At 41.0% G+C, this 19,838-nt stretch overlaps 1 protein-coding gene across 1 annotated transcript in view; it reads right to left on the bottom strand.

Annotated features, from left to right (window-relative positions):
- STK4 (serine/threonine kinase 4) overlaps positions 1-19,838 on the bottom strand; it is a 1,752,947-nt gene that overhangs the window by 1,209,009 nt on the left and 524,100 nt on the right. The window contains exon 4 of the mRNA XM_044088990.1: positions 8,158-8,322. Within this exon, the coding sequence (XP_043944925.1) occupies positions 8,158-8,322 (165 nt within the window). The remainder of the gene's footprint in view (positions 1-8,157; positions 8,323-19,838) is intronic.

Here is a 19,838-nt window from a genome sequence, read left to right as displayed (position 1 = left end):
ATGCTTTTTTTTGGGAGGGTGGAAAATTGGGAAACTTTCTTGATGGTGGGGGGTTGACAAAGAAATGGAACCAAATTGCCTCTGGTTATGACTGTCTGCACCCATGTGTCTTGGATGATAAGCACCCCCCCCCCCAACTGCCTCCAGAGTGCAGCGGTCAACTGTTTAGGACTGCTGGCAAGTCCTCTTCGAAGACAGTTCTCAGAAACCTTGATTTTGCAGGTCACCACTGCTGCCGGAGTTATGTCCACCATTAGAATGCCACACCTCTGCCCTCTGTGGCTACACTTAAAGTCTGAGGACAGAACCCATGAAACTTTCTGGACCACAGCTTCTCTCCCTTCTGGCTCCTAGAAAATGACCTCTTGGAGGCAGAGAACTGTATTCCGACAGCAGAAAGGTCTTTTAGTTTTGCTCATTTCTGGAGAGTGCGTCCTTGAGTTTAGGCCCAAAGAGTGTAGAGCCATCACAATGGGTACTTACAAAGGACATCTGAAAGTGCTTCACAAAGTCATAAGCACATCCAGGCATGTCACCTTATGGTTTTACTAGTAACTGTAGCTCTCAAAGCACCCCACCCATTCATCAAGGTCAATATCTTTGGTTAAGGACTCCTGAGGGAGGCAATGTGCTGCCTCTAGCATGCATGCTTCCAAGGAGCCTCTAAATGGGATGGTCTGGCAAGAACTTAGAAGAGTGACAGTCCTGAAGATGGACGGTCTCAACAATCCAAAGTCTAGAGTGACTGTTCTAGGATCAGAGGTCAGCTCCGAAGACCTGTTGAAGAATGGACAGAAGAGACATGAGATCTGAACTTATTTATTCCACATTCCACACACATTAGAATTTTTCCACCTGATTTTACTGAGTTTTACACTTCTGATCAACTATCACATATTCTGCTCACTTGTCACACTGCCATACACCGAGGCGTACACATTCAAGACTGTTAACATCTGACAAATTATACCATTAGGTTATCATTAAAATATATTTAAAGCTTTAAAAGGTATTCAGCTCATTTTGAGAGAGACTTTTACAATAAAAGCATTTAAACAAATTAGCAGCAGACAGGATGCCTCTTCAAATATACAGTGACTTTAGATTCTGGGTCAGAGTTTGCTAACTGTAGAGGTATTGTTTTTAAGTACATTATTTAAGTAGCCACCCGCAGCTCAGCAACTGCATGCCGTTATTAATTACTGATAATGGAGAACCACAGAAATTTTTACCAGTTTAACGAAGTACCCTCAGAGAAGGATGAATACTCATACAGTTAGTATGCAAAGACAGGATCAATTAAATATTCATCTTCTGAGTACTCATTCAGCTGCACTATTTTACATTTAAAAGAAGAAATTTAGCACACAGTATAAACAAAGGTGTAGTACACCAAACAGAAGCCTCTAGGTCCTTGGAGTAGAAAAGTCTTGACAGACCATTACAGTCTAGCCATGTCTACTAAATGCACACATTGCCAACAATCAACTTCAAAAATGTCCTTAACAGAGGCATCTCTGAAACAAATTTGTCAGCCTGCTGATATCTTGGTGGTATGAATCCTCATTGCTTCTTTCCAAACTTTCTATAAATGAAAATAAAGCATTTATACATCATTTGGGACAATACCTGCCTACCCATTGGGGTCACATTGCTATCCCTAACTCCTGACAGATGCATTCCTTTCCAAGTAGTACTGCTGCCTGTGGATATTCGAAGTGTGGAAAGCCTTTCTCCTTATTAGCTTCTCTTGGAAAATAGTCAACAGACTGGACTGATGCAAAGACTTTCTGGAACCACACACCAGGCACAAATACATACTGGCTCTCAGAGAAACTATTCCTATTAAATAACATGGAAAGCTAAACACATTAATGCTCGCAAATTTCAAAATCCTTCGAGAAGGACTGATTGCTACTTTTCCAGAAAAAGTCTTCCATCAAAAAATATGTCAGCAGAATAAATGAGTTAAAATGAATACTAGATGTCATTTCTTTGTGTTAGCCTCCAATGTAAAATTTCTCAAAGGAACATCTTCATTTGTAGAAAGGAAGCTAATCGATTAGGCTATGGTAAATAAGCTGACAAGGGCTGCCATGTGAATTTTAATGTGTGGCATTCCAATCTGAATCATACAACAAATATAGGGAGCCTAAAATGGATGAAAGTTAAGAACTTGCCTTTTCCTTTTTTGGTACTTCTACTGAAAACCTATGCATCTAACACAATTTAATTGCGCTAAGTTTTCTTATATCAGTGGTACAACCCCCTTCAAACATGGATGGCATACCAACTAGAACGAGGTTGTCATCTAATACTTAGGCCACCTTATTAATAAATATCGTGCATAATCCCACATGAGATTTGCTCTATGTGCCAGGTACGCAGTTCTCTTTCACATGCAAATCAGAAAACATGACAGGGCCAGTGACAGATTGCACACACAGACCCCCCACACACATGCAGCACACAACAGTCACACAAACTCAGTCCTGCACTTTCAGTTAAACACTGTTGCACAGTATGTCGAGCAGCATACCATGCAGAATACTGCAAATCTGAGTTACAAACAACTATCACCACCATTCTTGGTACACAAGTACAACTACTCTGCCTGAATACAGCCATTACTTCTACTATGGTTCCCTTGCCTCTGTAGGACACTTGCTGTGACTGAGTGTCATAAGACAACCTCAAACATTATCCGTGGACTTGTGGCTCAAGGTAGATTAATTTTGCTCTGACACTCCTCAATGTTAAGTTAGGGTACCATGCCTATTACGGACTATAATTAAATGTCTGCTATTACATCATCACAACCAAAAGAAGCAGTTAACAATGAGAAAGCTCAGAAGAACATAAAAGTAACCGAAACCCATTTAAGGCTCAATGTTGAGCCTACCATCAGCAGAATGCATTTTTATCATTTAGATAGCAGACTAATACATTCTACCTGCTCTCAAATTGCAGAGGGCAATTTACTAAAGGAACTGCCTTGAGTACCATGTATATGGGACAGGGATGAGTCACATAAAATGTTAATAAAGGAATCAGCTGATGTGGTAAAGGCCGCTCCATTTCTAATGTGGTGGGATCTCTTGGATGGCTTTCTTTAGTAATTAGTCTTGCACCTAAAATTTGGCCTAAGCTTTTTGAGTGGGTGGAATGCAGGGACAGGAAAGAGGTGGGGTTGCAGACTATGAAGGTGAAAACAAAAACGGGAACTGAAATAGCCTCTGGACATAATGTGATATATCCATTGATTAATAGATGATGGCTGCCCCTGCTGACAGACTGAGAAACAGTTGACCCCCCCAACTATGAAGAGCGATTTGAGAACCGCCCTTCTAAAGTTTACCACATGACATTTGGGAAATCACCACAGCCTATGGACATTTACCAGAACCTTAATTTGTAAAATTGGGAGGGAACAAAAGCTAGCCCATGCTGTGGTCTTGTCCTAGCAAATGGATCCTAAAGAGCCTGCAATTTAATTTTTATTTATTTTATTTTTTATTTATTTACATATGTTGACCGGGAGTGTCCGACTGGACGTAGGTCCATTTTCAGTGGAGGCCCGGGGAGAAAAGCTCCACAGTTAAAACAAACAGACAATAGTTACATTGGATTACATAGCGACTAACATAGCAATTAATTACAAAACATATTTACAGATGAACATAGTACATCAGTAGACAACTAGAATCTTTATCTGTGAAGTACATAACAGACATTAACAAGTATTATAATATGAAGTTCTTGCTGTATAATAAGTACTAGGCTTATGAGCACCTGAGCTTGGTATAATCAAGGTAGTTAGTGGGGTGGAAAGAAAGGTAGTGGTTGGATGGGGTGGGTGACATTATAGAGTGGGAGTTGCAAGGGTATACCCAGCATGTTTTTAGGTGTGCTTTTAGTAACGTTTTGAAGTGGGTGCATGATGGTACGGAGGTAATTGTGGGTGGGAGGGAGTCCCATAATTTGGTTACGGCGCAAGAGAATAGTGCTTCACTAGCAGAGTTATTGGCTTTAGTGATCTGTAAGTGCTTTTTGTTGCTGGATCTTAGTGGTCTGGTGGTGCGATAGGGTTGGAGTAGATTCTGGAGGGATGGGACATTTAGTGGATGGTTTACTAGTTTGTGAGAGAGTGAGAGTTGATACCACTGAAGGAGGTGAGGGAGTTCAAGCCAGCCCAGTTCAGCAAGTGAGAGACAGTGGTGACTACGACAGGATGCCCCTGTGGTGAATTTGGCGATTTTGTTGTAGCACGTCTCTAGCTTGTTTAGATCGCATTGTCTTAGGTTGGTATATATTGGAGAGGCATAAAGTAGGGTGGAGATAAGGTGGGAAGTTGCTATTGAAATCTTTGCTGCTTTGGTGAGAAGTTGCTTATTTCTGTAGAACGCTCCTAGTTTTTTGTGGACTTTTTTTTATTGTCATGGATATGTGAATGTCAAATTTTAGTTTATTTTCTATTTCCACTCCTAGCAATTTGATGTGTTCAGTTGGGTATACAGTGGTGTTGTTCTTTGCTGTGATGTTAAAGTGAGAGTTGTTTTGAGTATGTTTGGTGGGTTGGAAGAAGAGTAGTTTAGTTTTGTTTGGGTTGAGTATTAACTGGGCATCTGATAACCAAGTTTCAACAGAGGAAAAGGCTTCCTGTGTGACTTTTTGCAGTTTGGGTAGGGACTGGGCTGAGCAGATGATGGTTGAGTCATCTGCGTATTGTATGAGTGTACCATGTTTCGTGGCAGAGGCTAGATTATTGGTGAAAACAGAGAAGAGTAGGGGTCCAAGGATGGATCCTTAGGGAACCCCTATGGAGACAGGTAGTTGGGGAGATGTGTCATTCTGCCATACAATGGATTGTTGGCGGTCAGACAGGTAACTCTGAAACCAGTTGGTGACTGATTGAGAGAAGGATAGGTTATTGAGGACAGAGATGAGTTATTTTCAATTCCCAGCCTTACAGAGCGTATTGTCTTCATATACCTGCTTCTCCAATTCAGTCTTCACAGACTCACCAAACAAAGATCCATCAAAAAGGAGCCTTCGTAAATTGGGCTTTGGAGTTCTCAGCAAACCTTAAGGTAAAGCCAGTTATGACAGCAAACACTTAGGCTGGCCTTTGCAAAGTTCACAAAACTCCAAATGGGCTATGGATAATGCAGGCAGCCCAGGTAATGATGGAATTGAATGTTGGGAGTTAGGCCTTAGGATCTGAATTTGGAACCTCTTTTATAGTCTTACCCATTTTGATCTAGTAAGTCTCTCTGGAATTCATACAAGGTAGATCACTGCCCCAAAAGCGAAGGAGAAGGGTACAGTTTGCATATGTACAGTGACTTCCTGTTGGGAGGATGAACTGCCTCAGACTGAGGCTATGGAGGTTTCCTGACTGCAGCTGAAGTCACTGGATTCTGCCATCAGCTGTAAGAATCCATAAGGGGACAGAGAATTTTACCAGGGCATTTAGGGATGGGACCCCTGACATCTATGTACTTTTGCACACTGTCTGCTGATGAAACTATCTGATGGAAAGATCTGGGAAAGCATAACACTTCAGATTTACAAGAGTGTCCTTTGGCCATTTAGCCTAAGCCCTGACAAGTTCTATAACCTCCCCAAACTTGAGGGGAAAAGTGGGAGAATCACTGTGTGCTTCCTCTTCCCAGGATATAGGTGAGTGGAAGTGAGTCCATGGATGAAGACTGTGGACCTGACATGCAGCTAATATCATGGAAGGGTCCTGTCTTGGGTCAGAAGGGAATGCAAAGCAAATGAGGAAAAATGAAACCAAGTGAACCACAGTCACAGAGAACAGGATCATGAAGACACACCTGTGTTGTAGACACTAGAACCTCACAAGAACTGGCACTCTAATACCAGGAGATGACAGCAGCCATCGCTGGCCCTGACCCAAGACAAAAGGTCTGAGATTGAGGCTGACAGTACCTGCCCCAATACCCAAGGCTGTGAGGGTGCCAAAATCTTGGGATAATCTGAAGGCCTCAAAGTCAAGGACTGAAAGGCCGAGTTCAGGGATGGAATACTTGGTCACAAGAACAAAGTCTAAAACTGATCCCAAAGACGCAGACCCTTGATGCAGATGAAGGGATCAAACCTGAAGAGGTCACTGTCAAAGCCCTTGCTGGGGATGGCTCAGTTAACATCATAACTATGAAGGTAGAGGTCATCAATCTCAGAAGGGCCATCAATGTCAGAGCCTATTGATCAACCAACAGTCTTGACAGAAATGGAGCTTGGACACAGCCCAGAGTAGAAGCGTCTGGAAACAAATTTGACAAAGCCATTAAAGCAGGTGCCCTCAAGTCCCTAGTGTTAGATAGAGAAGGAAGACACCAGAGATCAAACTGACGCATCTTCTTGGAGGCCAGCTGGACTGGCAATGACATATGGAGTCCATCATATGCAGAAAAAGAAGGCCTAGGTGTTCAAAGCTCAGTTCTGAAACCACAGAATCAATACTCTCAGGACCAAAGGAAGCAACAGTAGTCCTCTTAATGGTAGCAATAGAAAAAAAAACAGAATTAGCACAAAAAACAGTAACAGAGTATCACTAGCATCTAACAATAACAGATGCAACCAGTTTTGCTTCTATAGCAGAAACATGAATATTTTTATCTAAGCTTAAAAACTACTTGGGAGGAGAGGAGCAATATGCAGCAAGATACAGGACAATACAAAAAACAGAATTAGCAGAACAAACAGTAACAGACTCATCACTAGCATCTAACAATAGCAGATGCAACTAGTTTTGCTTCTATAGCAGAAACATGAATATTTTTATCTAAGCTTAAAAACTACTTGGGAGGAGAGGAGCAATATGCAGCAAGATACAGGACAATACAAAAAACAGAATTAGCAGAACAAACAGTAACAGACTCATCACTAGCATCTAACAATAGCAGATGCAACTAGTTTTGCTTCTATAGCAAAAACAAGAAATTTTTTATCCAAGTGTAAAAACTACTTGGGAACAGAGGAGCAAGATACTGAGGGAGAAGCCCTGGAGTTAGGAATGGCAATAGCCTTGAGCTTCTCCTACTCTAAATGATTATTTTTTTTTCTATTTAATCACTGAAGTTTTAAAACAGGCAAATAATGTGCACTCACTCACTCAGGGAATTTTCTTCACCCAAACACTTAAAGCATTTTAACGGCTTATTCACGAATGGAATTTTTGTGCCGCAGAGGCATGTCATAAAATAATGGACAATTTGGAAGAGTAGCAAAGACCAACAGTTAAATTAGCAACCTTAGCATAGCAAACAGTAAAAACACAACCGTATGACCTTACTGAAGCCTACATATGTAACAAACAGGTCAGCAAAGCAGTATGCACAATGACTAAGATGCTGACAACACTCAGGAGGAGGGAAGCCTGCCAATATTTTAACAGAAATAATTAAGTTTTGAAATAAATACATATGATCATACTGCAAAAACAAAAATATCTGATCCTGGTATTTAAAAAATAAAAAAAAGGAAACAAACACAAGCCAAGAATAAGCAGTTTTTCTACCATTCAAAAAGCAGAACGGATGAAGCAACAGTGTGGGGCCATCTTCAGGGCAATCAAAGTTCACTGACGAAATCTAGAGAAGGGGGGACTTTGGCGTAGAAGATTGTGATTGCCAGGGAGAAGCTTCAAAAGTGGAAAGTTTTATGGTTTAAGGATTTGAGTGCCTGCCAGGCTCAACTCTACAGGTGACAGACCAGCATCAGACCTAGTCTATCCAGTTATGTTTTAAAGCCTACCTCCTTCTCCCAAAGTGGCTACCCCCCCCAGGCACACACACATATAACCAGAAAAAGAAAAAAAAAAAGACAAACACTAAAGGCATGAAATCTTAAGATGGGATTTTCACATACATAGAAACACTGCAATTATTCTTGGGTTTTCAGAGGAAATCAGTCATCTGGAAACAGACTTACCTTTCGAGTAATTTAGCTCAAAACGGACAGGGGAGTAAAAAGTTGCACGTACAAAGAATTCCAAATGATGGTGAAAAATCCATTCTAGCTAGCAATAAGACAGAAGCCAGCCTTGTTTCAAAAAGTCATTTAGGAAATGAAATATATTTCATAGTCAAGTTCACTGAAGTTAATAAAAAAAAAATCAAGTTTACTCACTGTAAGCTGCCCAGCAACACCGAAATCTGCAAGCTTAGCAAGTCCTTCTGTGTTCAATAATATATTGCCCGCCTTGATGTCACGATGGATTTTTCTCATGAAGTGCAGATATTCTAATCCTTTGAGAGTCGAATGCAATATTGTTCCTATCTCATCTTCAGTTAACTGAAACAATAAACGATTATTTAAACAGATGAAGGTAATTATGCATTGCACAGAACAAGAATTCGGTATACATTAATATGAAGATTTTTGACTTTCATATTTTTCCTCTTTTAGTTCATTTGTTTCTATTAATCAGGTGTACAATTCTTATCAAACAAGTCTCTCCCATAGTACCATTCTACTAACCTTCAATAGATATCCTTGAAAGCAATGAAGATCCGACTGGTAACATTGATATGGACATGTAAAACAGCTACAAAACAGGTTAACATGCACAGTCTCCAAATAGAAGAAAATGACAAAGAAACAAGGACACTATACTGCATGTGACATTTTGTGGAAATTCAAGCACTTGTACTTTAAAGGAAAATGCCTTCACTCAAATATAGAATTCTGGTGGATAAATAAGGGCATGGTTATAACTTCAAATCACATGCCATCCTCCAGAGATGGCCAAGTGTTACCAGAGCATCTCAGGTCAAATTTCCAGTCAAAATATTTGAAACCACTCTTCTGGAAACATGTATACTGGTCAGCTTAAATCACAAATCCGATTAGTCAGTGATTGTATCCAGAGCAAGACTGGTCTGCTATTGTGCTATTCTGCCCACTGGTCAATCAAATCCTCAAACCAAATACATGCTAGCAGTGTCATCTCCACCGGTGCAGAGGAATAAAACAAATTACCATAACCCATGCATCTCAAGTTTGAATAACAGCCCAGCCTCCTGTTGGGACAGGCAATGGGGAAACAGAGAAGTGATGCTTCTTTATCAGCTCACCATTCTTGGGGGGACACACATATCCAGTGCAGAATACCTACTGGAGACTAAATACCTGGCTGGAGCACTGGCTTCAAGTGAAAGTGGTTACGTCATCCATAAAAATGAGTGGTGTGTCCTCACAAACACCCATGGCACACTTTACAATGGGGTGGTTTTTGGCATGTGCAGAAGGATGTGGGCCTTAAAACACCACCTTCAGGGCCTCAGATGGGTGATGGCTCAATGATTCTTGCTTTCCGCTGCTCACTTTTTGCCTTTATGGGGCAGCAGCTCAATGAACACAGGAGCAGGTAGAAAACATGCCAAAAAAAAAGTGTTCACATGTCAGCAGTATACACTGGAGGAAAAGGTATGGGACAGGAATTGGTTACCTACTTACTCCTACCTGTACAAATACATATATTTCTAGTACTGAAAACTTCACTCCTATCCAAATCCCTCTAGTTGTGTCAACATACAACTGCTTCAACCATTTCAAGAGCAAAAGTCTAGAGGTTCCAACAACACCAGAGGTAGTCCAGATGCAGGACTACAAGCGTACACATGCACATACACAAACTAAATAAGTATATATTTCTCAAAACACTACAAAATGTAAACTTTATGTATAGCCACCACTAAAATGGGAATATTCCTATTAACTGTTGTCCCAAAGAAAGACCTCAACCTGGACATCACATCCAGCTATTATTGCCCTGCAGAAGTGCTTACAGTTAAAGTAATTACTGCGCAGTAATGCGTAAGAGATGTATTTTTCGGGGGAAGAGTTAGTGAAAGTGGCAACTATCATAGATGAATGAGCCTTCAAAACAAGAAACAAGCTTCTAACATTTTGCTAAGGTAAGCTTAGAAAATGTCTGGCCAAGCAGCTGGTTGGAAAAGGACATGACTGATTATCTCTATGGATAACTTTTATCCTATCAACACAAGAGCTGAAATGACATTCTACATCCATACAAGAGACGAGGTACTCTCCATAATTAGTATATCTTGGAAAACGTCTGTCATATATAGAGGGACTACTACAGACAGAGACTGTCCTTATGGTTTACCAAGTATGGGGGGAATCAAAAGAATTTCAAATTCTTGTGTCAAAAGTTAACTGCCATAAAAAGAAACACTTTCAAAGAAAGGTATTTCACACTAGCTGAACCTGTAGGTTCAAATAGCTATGAAGTTAGCCTTCCCAACATAAAACGTTTATCTCATGGTGGCTCCAGATCGCGCACAGTAGGCTGAAGTAGAAAAAAAAATGTATTTCATTTTTGCAAGCCCTAAGTGATGCCAGCGAAGAACAGTAAGCCAGCATAAAAAAGCAGAATCACCTGCTTTCATTTTCTACACAAAGTTGGGGTGTCATGTCAACTGTCACCACTTCTTTCGATTTAATGATGTTCTCCTACCTTCAATAGTCATGCCTGATTGTCACAAGAGTTTTCTTACGCAATCCATCAGTCTCTTTTCTGGACAGCCTTGTTTCTTCTTGCCTTCTTACTGTCTCTCCCAAATAATCTTCACAAAATAATCTTTGGCTTTCCTGCATATGTGCTTAAACCACTGTAATCTGTACTTTGACCTTCTTTGCAACTTGAGGTACTTTGGTTTATGCTCTGCCATTACTCCATCTGCCCCACAGTGTGCATCCTACCACCCATCTCAGGCACTTTGTATTCATCACCTCTAGCTTCAACAGCTCTCCCTCACTGCCCAGGTTTCTCTACCATACAGTAGTACTGGTCACAGCATGGTTTTGTACACCTTACTTTATAGCTTCTTTAACATTCTATGTCAGACTACCCCAACACTCAATGCCAATTTGCTGCAGCCCTTCTGACTCTAGCTTTGACCTCTTCATTCAGACTTTCTTCTCCTCAGCCACCTCTACCAAATGCTGGAAGTTAACTTGTCGCTTTTCCTTTGAATTTCAGTTTCCTCTGATTTCTCCATTTGCTTCCATAATTGTCTTGTCTGTATCAGTTTCATCTCACGTGTCTTCAAGGTTTGCATTCTACTCCCCTATCATTTGCTGAACTTCTTATTCATAGTCTGCTTCTAGTGCCACATCATCTTTATGCAGCAGCTTTATTGATTTGCCCCTGCATCCTGTTTGCTAATGTAGTCCATCAATGGCATGGACAGCACTGGGCTCAGAGCTGAACTCTGATAATCCCCCATTCCCACTGGGAATCTCAAGTCCAAGCACTATTCATATTTGTGTCAATGGGTCCTTTTACATAGCCTGCACTAATTCTACCAATGCCTCTGGACTCGGACTGCCTAAATCAGCTTTCCTGGTACCTTCTCATATGCTTCCTCCAAATCTAGAAATGCCCGTTTGTACTCCCTTGGCCATCTCTAACTTCTCCACTGTATGTCCCACTGCAAACATCAGGCATAAGGTTGGTTGTGCTGTACCAAGCTCTGAATCTAAACTAATCATTTACCATCTTACTTTCTTCTGCTGTGAGCATTTGTTTACCTATCAGCCTCTTCAGCACTTTAATGCAGCACAACAGATGTGTGGTACCTCTATACTGTGCACAGCTGAGAATGCTCTCTTTGTTCTTCTACAGTGGTGCTAGAATGATTACTCTCCAGTCATCTAGGATACTCTTTTTCCTTCCATACTATGAGTAGCCTCTGATGTCACTTACATGCCATGTCACAACATCTTGACCATATTCTGCTATATCCTCACCTGAGCCTAAGAGCTTGCTGCTTTCGCTGACTTCATATTTCTTCATCCCGATCTTATTTCTTCTAGGGTGTGCTGCTCTTCCTCTTTCATTGTAGGTTGTGTATGGGGCAGAACAGCTACTGTGGGCTTTTTTCTTCCTTCGTTCAGAAGTTGCTGGAAGTACTCCTTACTTATGCCTTTGATGTTCTGTGGACCGGTACGGAGATATATTTATAGCAGCTATGTCTAACACTTTTGTCTTGTCTTTGTTAACATGAATTACTTCTCCCTTTTGTTAATACACTGCACTTGTGCATTCCACCACCATTCCTTATGTAAACAAGAGATGGAAGGTGCAAATGGATACCAATAAACAAAAACGCACCAGTATCCCAGCGCAGGGCCAATATTAGGGCTAGGTAAATGCAGTTGTAGATCACCACACAAAAGTTGATTCCAATCCAAAATCAGTTTATTTAAAACAGACCAGATACGTAAAAGCAGTAAATACGTAGAAACAATGAACTTCACGTTTCGTCCAAAACTTCATCAGAATAACAACACACATTATTAGATAGCATCTTCAGAAATCTTTTTCTGTTTAAAAACTTTCATAGCTTGTTGTCTTAGGCTATTGTATAAACTGAAACATTTACTCTGTGTAATTATCTCTTGGCTAGTGGGGGCTGGTTATTTTGTGTTCTTGTAAAAAAAAAGTTGTGTTTCTGGTCTTTGGTGCAGGCTGGAGAAGTTGTTTGACCGCAACTGAGCTACAAAATATAAGTATTTTTTGATTATTTTAACAGATTACTGTTTTTATAATTTAATATATATAAAGCACTTTGTCTATTCAGAATCTTCAGAAATCTTTTTCTGTTTAAAAACTTTCATAGCTTGTTGTCTTAGGCTATTTTGTCCCACCCTCCCTCCCTGTTGGTGTCTTGCTCTTATACTTGGTGGCTTTGCAGTTGCCCGCCCCTACTGTGACACACCTCCCAGTCTAGTGTCATTAGCTCATTCTTCTTAATACAGAGAGAACATTTGATAAGGCCTTCTTGTTCCTCCTTTTTACCTTTTCAAAAAGTAAAACAAAACTTTTTTCTTCTTCGCCTGAACCTTCTTGTGTTCTGACTGTCCTTCTCAAACATATTGGAAATATACAGTATATTTCAGAGCATTTGTTATAACTGTATTTGCTATAACTGATTTAAGTATTTTTTCTGGCTTTTTGAATATTTACTGCTTAGCGACTGCATCTTAGCCTGTTTATACAGCTCTGCATTCTATTTAAACTGTTTTTGTGTTGATTAACTGTTTTGCACTCTTAAAAAGTTATTTGTTGCTTAATTTTACCTGTAGGCTAACACACTCAAGTGTGCTAGCCACTTAAAAGCATTTATAGCATTTACTGTCTGTTTTTTTTCCTTGTCTCTGTAAAAAAAAAAAAAAAAAAAAAAAATTCTCTTGTTTTCCCACCTTACTGAACTAGAGTAGTCCATTTTCAGAGTTGCTGATCCCTGGGCTTTGTTTTTAGTTCCTGTTACTGATCCATTGCCTTATTAGGAAGGAGGGAAGTTTCTTTGCTTACCAGTGGGAGTGGGAAGCACTGAGCAGCCTTTTTGTCCGAATTGGTGAAGTTTCAGCCAGAAACTAGTAGTCTATTGGTCCTTTTGGGCCAATTCCTAGCTCCTTTCAGCCCCCCGCTATAAAACACGCTAAACACGTGTTTTCCAGCTTGTACCAACTCTGCACAGATCCTCGTGGTGGCCTGCAGAGTGATCCAAGCAGCAGAGAGCTAAAAGAGTGACTTTCTACCAGATATAAGTATTTTTTGTGGCTTTCCCACTGTTATTAAGCTAGCGACTGCATTTAGCCTGTTTTACTGCTACTTTAAGTGATTTCTGCATTTTACACTGTTTATTGCACTTCAAGTTACTAATTGTTGCAAATTGTTTCTGTAGGCTACACACTAAACTCTGCTAGCGGATTTACAGCATTTATAGCATTTACTGTCTGTTTTTTCCTTATCTCTGTAATAAAACAAAAATCTCTTGTTTTCCCACTTTACTGAACTAGAGTAGTCCAGTTTCAGAGTTGCTGATCCCTGGGCTTTGTTTTTAGTTCCTGTTACTGATCCATTGCCTTATTAGGAAGGAGGGAAGTTTCTTTGCTTACCAGTGGGAGTGGGAAGCACTGAGCGCCTTTTGTCCGATTTGGTGAAGTTACAGCCAGAAACTAGTAGTCCATTGGTCATTTTGGGCCAATTCCTAGCTCCCTTCAGCCCCTGCTATAAAACACGCTAAACTGTACTGCTGATCTAACCAGCATATCCTATAACTGAAAAGTTCATCTCTACTTGATTCCCAAGTAGACTATTCTCTATCTGTAAAGCCTAGCACTTACTCCTACAGTACTTGCACCTTGATAAAGCACTCTTATTATAGATAGTACCCCACCAGCCCAAAACCCACTCCCGGAGTCCTTTGAAAGTTCTTTATCTACTACTTCTAGTATGTCGAGGATCAGTTGCTAGTGTCCTCTCCAGCTCAACTGGTGAACCTGGGAATATTGAGGCAATGTTACAATTGCCTCATGTACACAGACAATCCTCTCCTTCTCCCACAAAACACAAATACATGCGAGATGCAACTATACGGCCAAACTGGAGGCTGAGCTCTCTCAACATAGGACTGGCAAGACCAGACAGGAGGAGAAGGCAACCACACACAATACATACCCAGTCACACATGGTACCATCACAACTTCAAATCATACACATACTCACACAAAAACATACTCGGAGGCTCTGGTCAAAATTTACCAAAACAGCAGAGGCCACCAAAGCAGACACCCAAACAACTACCACCTCACGACCCAACACATGCAACACATAGACCACACAGTCAGAGTGTCAAACAGTCACAGCCCTTAAGGCCAAACAAAATGCCAGACACACTTGTCATTGGTGATTCCATAGTCAGGCACACTGACGTCCCGCTCACCAGACTGAGTAAGGAGAAGGTCACAGTAAGCTGCCTGTCGGGCGCTAGAATCCGCCACATAACGCAAGCACTCAGGTCTCTCAACAGCAGGTACAAGTACGACTCAGTCATTGTCCACGCTGGTGTCAACGACCTGAGACGCACCTCCTTGGACTACATGAAAAGGGACGCCGAGGAGCTCTCTGATTATGTAGCCCAGGCAGGTATGACCCTGACCTTGAGCAGTATCCTACCTTCACCTAGAATGATGCCACAATACAGTGATAAGATGATCAGCTTTAATAATTGGCTTAAATTCTGGTGTCATTCAAAGGGGATCCAATGTCTGTCTGCCTGGGATGACATGCTGGACAAGCCACGCTGCTTCCGCAAGGGACGGCTTGCACCTGTCACCCTGGGCTTCCGGATATTGGCAAAGGCTCTTGCCACCCCATAGTGCCTTTTTAGGCAAGGCTCAAATTCTAAACCTACCACCCTAGAACACCAAAAGGAAAAAACTAAGGGTAATGCTGCTCAATGCCAGAAGTCTCAATCTCAAGATGCACGCACTCGAGGCCCTTCTCAATATGGAGAACATCGATGTCTGTGCTGTGACAGAAACCTGGTTCAAGGCTCCTGAGAGCACCCCAGCACTAACAGGTTTCACCTCATATCATACGTTCCGGCCCCAAAATCCGGACAACACCAAGAAAGGAGGGGGGGTGTCCATATTCATAAAGGACACCCACACCTCAAGGTTGGTGGCAACGCACGATGCATCGGAGACCATCCAGGTGCAATTAACCATAGGCAAGACTGCTCTGCAATTTGTAGCATGTTACAGGCCACCCTCTCAAACTCAGGAACCTCACATGGCCTTCCTGAAAACATTGGAGGGATAAATGTATCTCCAAACACCATCATACTAGGTGACTTCAACTACCCTAATATAGACTGGGAACACTACTCAAGCCCGAACACTCTAACCCAAAGATTCCTGGAGTTCATAAACTCAAATGCCATGGAACAACTAGTCACCATCCCCACAAGAGGTGAAAACATACTTGATCTCATCATCACGAACATGGGATCAAAATGTTCAACACCGAAGTATACCCCTCACTGGTGAGATCAGATCATAAACTAATCTCGCTGGAGGTCCTCATCCCGCCCCACCTGAAACAAAAAGACCACAGTGAAAAACTTCTCAAAAGCCGATTTCACACTTCTAAAAACTAGTGTGGTCTCCTTTAAGGCCCCTGAGCCAGTGGTAAACATTACTCAAACCGCTGAATCACTTACAAATGCCTTCTACCAGCACCTACAGGACAGCATGGATCAGGCAATCCCAAACAAAACTAAGACTCTCTGTACCAAAGGCAAGCGTCCAGTCTGGTGGACCCCAGCCATAAACAAGCTCTACAACAAAAGGAGGAAGCTACTACAAGATAGAGCAAAATCCTTGAAAGGTAAGACACCTTTGATCATTATAAGTAAAAACTAAGAGCTCTCATAAAATCATCCAAGGCAAATTTTGAGAGAAAAATCGCCAAGGACTCTAAAGACAATCATAAGGCCTTCTTTAGCTATGTTAGAAACCTAGGAGGAAACTCCCAGATATGCTCAGAATTAGTTCAAAATGATGTGAAAATTACTGAACCTACACACATTGCTAACATACTGGCTGACAGGTTCAGTGCAAACTTCTCCCCCTCCCCAAAAGGAGAGATATCTATTCCAGAGGATTGTAGCCCCCAAACATCTCCAACGCCCAGGTGAGAACTGCCCTCACTAAGGCAAAAACACAGCATCCATGGGACCGGATGGTGTCCCCGGCTGTGTGCTTCATGAACTCAACGAGGAATTAAACCCACAGTTAGGACAGCTGTTTAATCTTAGCCTCACCTCAGGATACATTACCCAAGGAGTGGCGCCGGCGACTGTGGTCCCACTTCATAAGGGCGGTGCCTCCACAGACCCTGGAAATTACTGCCCCATTAACTTGACAAGCCTTATCTGCAAAGCCATGGAGAGGATCATAATGGAACTCATAAATAAAGACATAGGGAACTTGCAGACTTTGGATCCAACCCAGTTTGGCTTTGTCAAAGGCAGATCCTGCCTCTTAAACTTGGTTGACTTTTTCGAGACAGTCACCAAGGCCATTGATGAGGGAAAGGCAGTCCATACAGCCTACCTCGACCTGGCAAAGGCCTTGACACAATACCCCACTCAGGTATCATCGAAAAACTCATCAGCTTGAATGTAAACCCATACATCACAAGATGGGTTGCAAACTGGCTAAGCGACAGAACCCACAGGGTCAGAGTTGCTGGAGCCATGTCAGACTCAAAGCCTGTCACAAGTGGTGTCCCACAGGGCTCAGTCCTGGGTCCACTCTTGTTCGGCATCTACTTTTCTGAAGTACAAGCAAACACAGGAGGGTTATGGCTGACAAAGTTTGCAGATGACTGCAAACTGGGCCATAGTCGAAAACACATCTGACACAGATATCCTCCAGAAGGGCCTCACAGAAGCGGATAACTGGTGCCAGAGCCATGGCCTGAAGTTAAACGCCAAAAATGCATAGTCATACCCTTCGGGAAAAACAAGGTTACCCCTAGCTACCATATAGGTGACAATCCACTGAGCACAGAAAAAGTCATCAGGGATCTGGGGACCCAAGTTGACAGTAGTCTTCGTTTGACACTCATGTTGCTAAAGTAGTTAGGAAAACCTTCTATATCGCCCACCTGATCATGAAGGGATTCACATCTAGATCAAGGGAGGTCATCGTCCCCTGTACTCATCACTCATTAGACCTATGATTGAGTACAATGCCCGTTCGAATGTATCTGACCAGACACCTGATGCAGCTTGAAAGGCCCCAAAAGTTCCTCACCAAAAGGATAAAGGGTCTCAAAAATATGTCTTATGCTGCCCGACTGAAAGAACTCCAGCTTTATTCAGTCTCATACCGCTTGCTCAGAGGTGACCTGTGCCTGACATACAAGGCCATGTCAAACCCAGATTTGATGAATATGCTTCACCTCAAAAATCTAGATTCCTCAGAACCACAAGGGCGGAGACTTAAACCTTGACACGGTTATAAATAGAACGTGCTGGAGGGACAGATTCATCACCCAGAGACTCCCTATGCTGTGGAACAAAATCCCGGTACATGTGAGGCAGAGCACCTCGCTGGCCTTGTTCAAGAGGAATCTTGACCAATGGATGGGAGATCGCAGATATACCCCAGGGATTACTTCAGTGTCACTGCTTGACAGAGGCACAGAAAAATGATAGGCATAGTTTTTATTCAAACTAAAGGGGTGGCGAAAGCCACATAACTATGGGCTAGGCTTATAAATGCCCTTGGGCAGATAGCCTAGTATGAACCTATGAACCTATGAACCTAATTAAAATTCAAAATAGCCAATAAGATTGAGTGTGTCATGAATAAATTAATAAATTAATGTAAACACATTAAATATCTCTTAGACAAAACCATAACAGTTTAAAATTGTTAAAACCTATTGAAACAATGTAACATTGTAAAATTTATAACATACAATCCATATTAAATACATTTAAAAGAAAAATGTTATATAAATATAATATCAAATATATATATATGTGTATTGAAGTATGTTTGATGTTTTTACTAAATGATCTTATACTACCCTCTAGTGGAGAAAATAATAAATTCAAAAGGCTAAAAATCTTGTATAGGTATTTTGTGTAGAAAAACATAAATACCATATATTACAAATAACACTAACCAAATTTTAAAGTTTAGCTGATCTCATTTTTAAGACAGGTGCTAGAGTAATCATGTCATTGATACCTGGGGAATTTGTTGGATTCTAAAATTAACTGCCAATATAACTCCCTGTATGCTACTAGGGTTTCCCAACAACCTCCCTAGGATCTAGTGGGACCACTTCCAGCACAAAAAAATTTAAATATACCCCCTCACAAACCAACGTATGTTTGTACAAAGAATTTGTGTTACACTTGGTTCTAATATCATATAAGTGCTCGTAAATTCTTTGTTTTATTTTTCTTTTGCTTTTACCAATATAAAATGCTTCACATTTTCCACAAAGAGCAATATATATGATACCTTTGGTGTTACAGTTAGCGAAAGAACCTAAAGTTAGTGTCTTTTTACGAACTGCTAAAAAATAAGTGCTACCTGTCTTCAAGTTCTTACAATACGGACAAGCTCCACATTTAAAAACACCAAATTTTTTCTTTTTATTATCATCCAGTCGCTTAGTGTTACTGACTTTTTCTAAAATACCTTTTATATTACAACCTCTTTTATAAATATATTTTATTTCTTTATCAAAAATGTGTCCCAAATCGGAAACCTTTGCAAAATTATTCCATTCCCTGTCAAAGATCTTTCTAACCTTACCAGCCTGTCCGTCATAGGTAATAATAAGGCCAGATGAGAGTCCATCATTAGGGGTGTTTATGTTAGTCCTGGTGGTAACTTCATTTACTTCTTGGCCCAAAATGGGTGCAAATCTACCCTTTCTTCCTTCTGTAACCTCCTGGAATATCTGCTCGATCATTTCTAACGGGTAACCCCTATCCAAAAACATACACCAAGTAGTCACATTCCTTAATAAACAGTAAGTCGTCAGATATCATTCTACATATTCTAACTGCTTGTCCTTTTAAAACACTTCTTTTCTGATAAAATGGGTGAGAACTTGAGAAATGTAAATAAGTATTGGAGAAAGTTTTCTTCCTATACACACTAGACACAAAATGCTGATCATTTTTTTCTAAGCTTACATCCAAATAGTTCACTATTGTGGTATTGAAATACTTAGTGAACTGGAGAAAATTGGTAGTAGTGTTTATATAGTCAACAAAAACCTCAAACTCGTCCAAAAGAAACACAAATCGTCTAAAAATCTAACATACAGTGTCCATTTGTTTTCAAACCTAGGTGTCAGGACGTATTTTTTCTCCCAGTAAGCCATAATAATGTTGGCATAAGTTGGTGCACAATGTGCACCCATCGCCACGCCCTTGGTTTGCTTGTAATATTCTCCC

This window comes from Protopterus annectens, chromosome 12.part0, assembly GCF_019279795.1.
Source record: "Protopterus annectens isolate FY-2018-M chromosome 12.part0, PAN1.0, whole genome shotgun sequence".
In the NCBI taxonomy this organism is placed as follows: domain Eukaryota; kingdom Metazoa; phylum Chordata; order Ceratodontiformes; family Protopteridae; genus Protopterus; species Protopterus annectens.
This window is presented reverse-complemented; position numbering and strand designations above follow the sequence as displayed.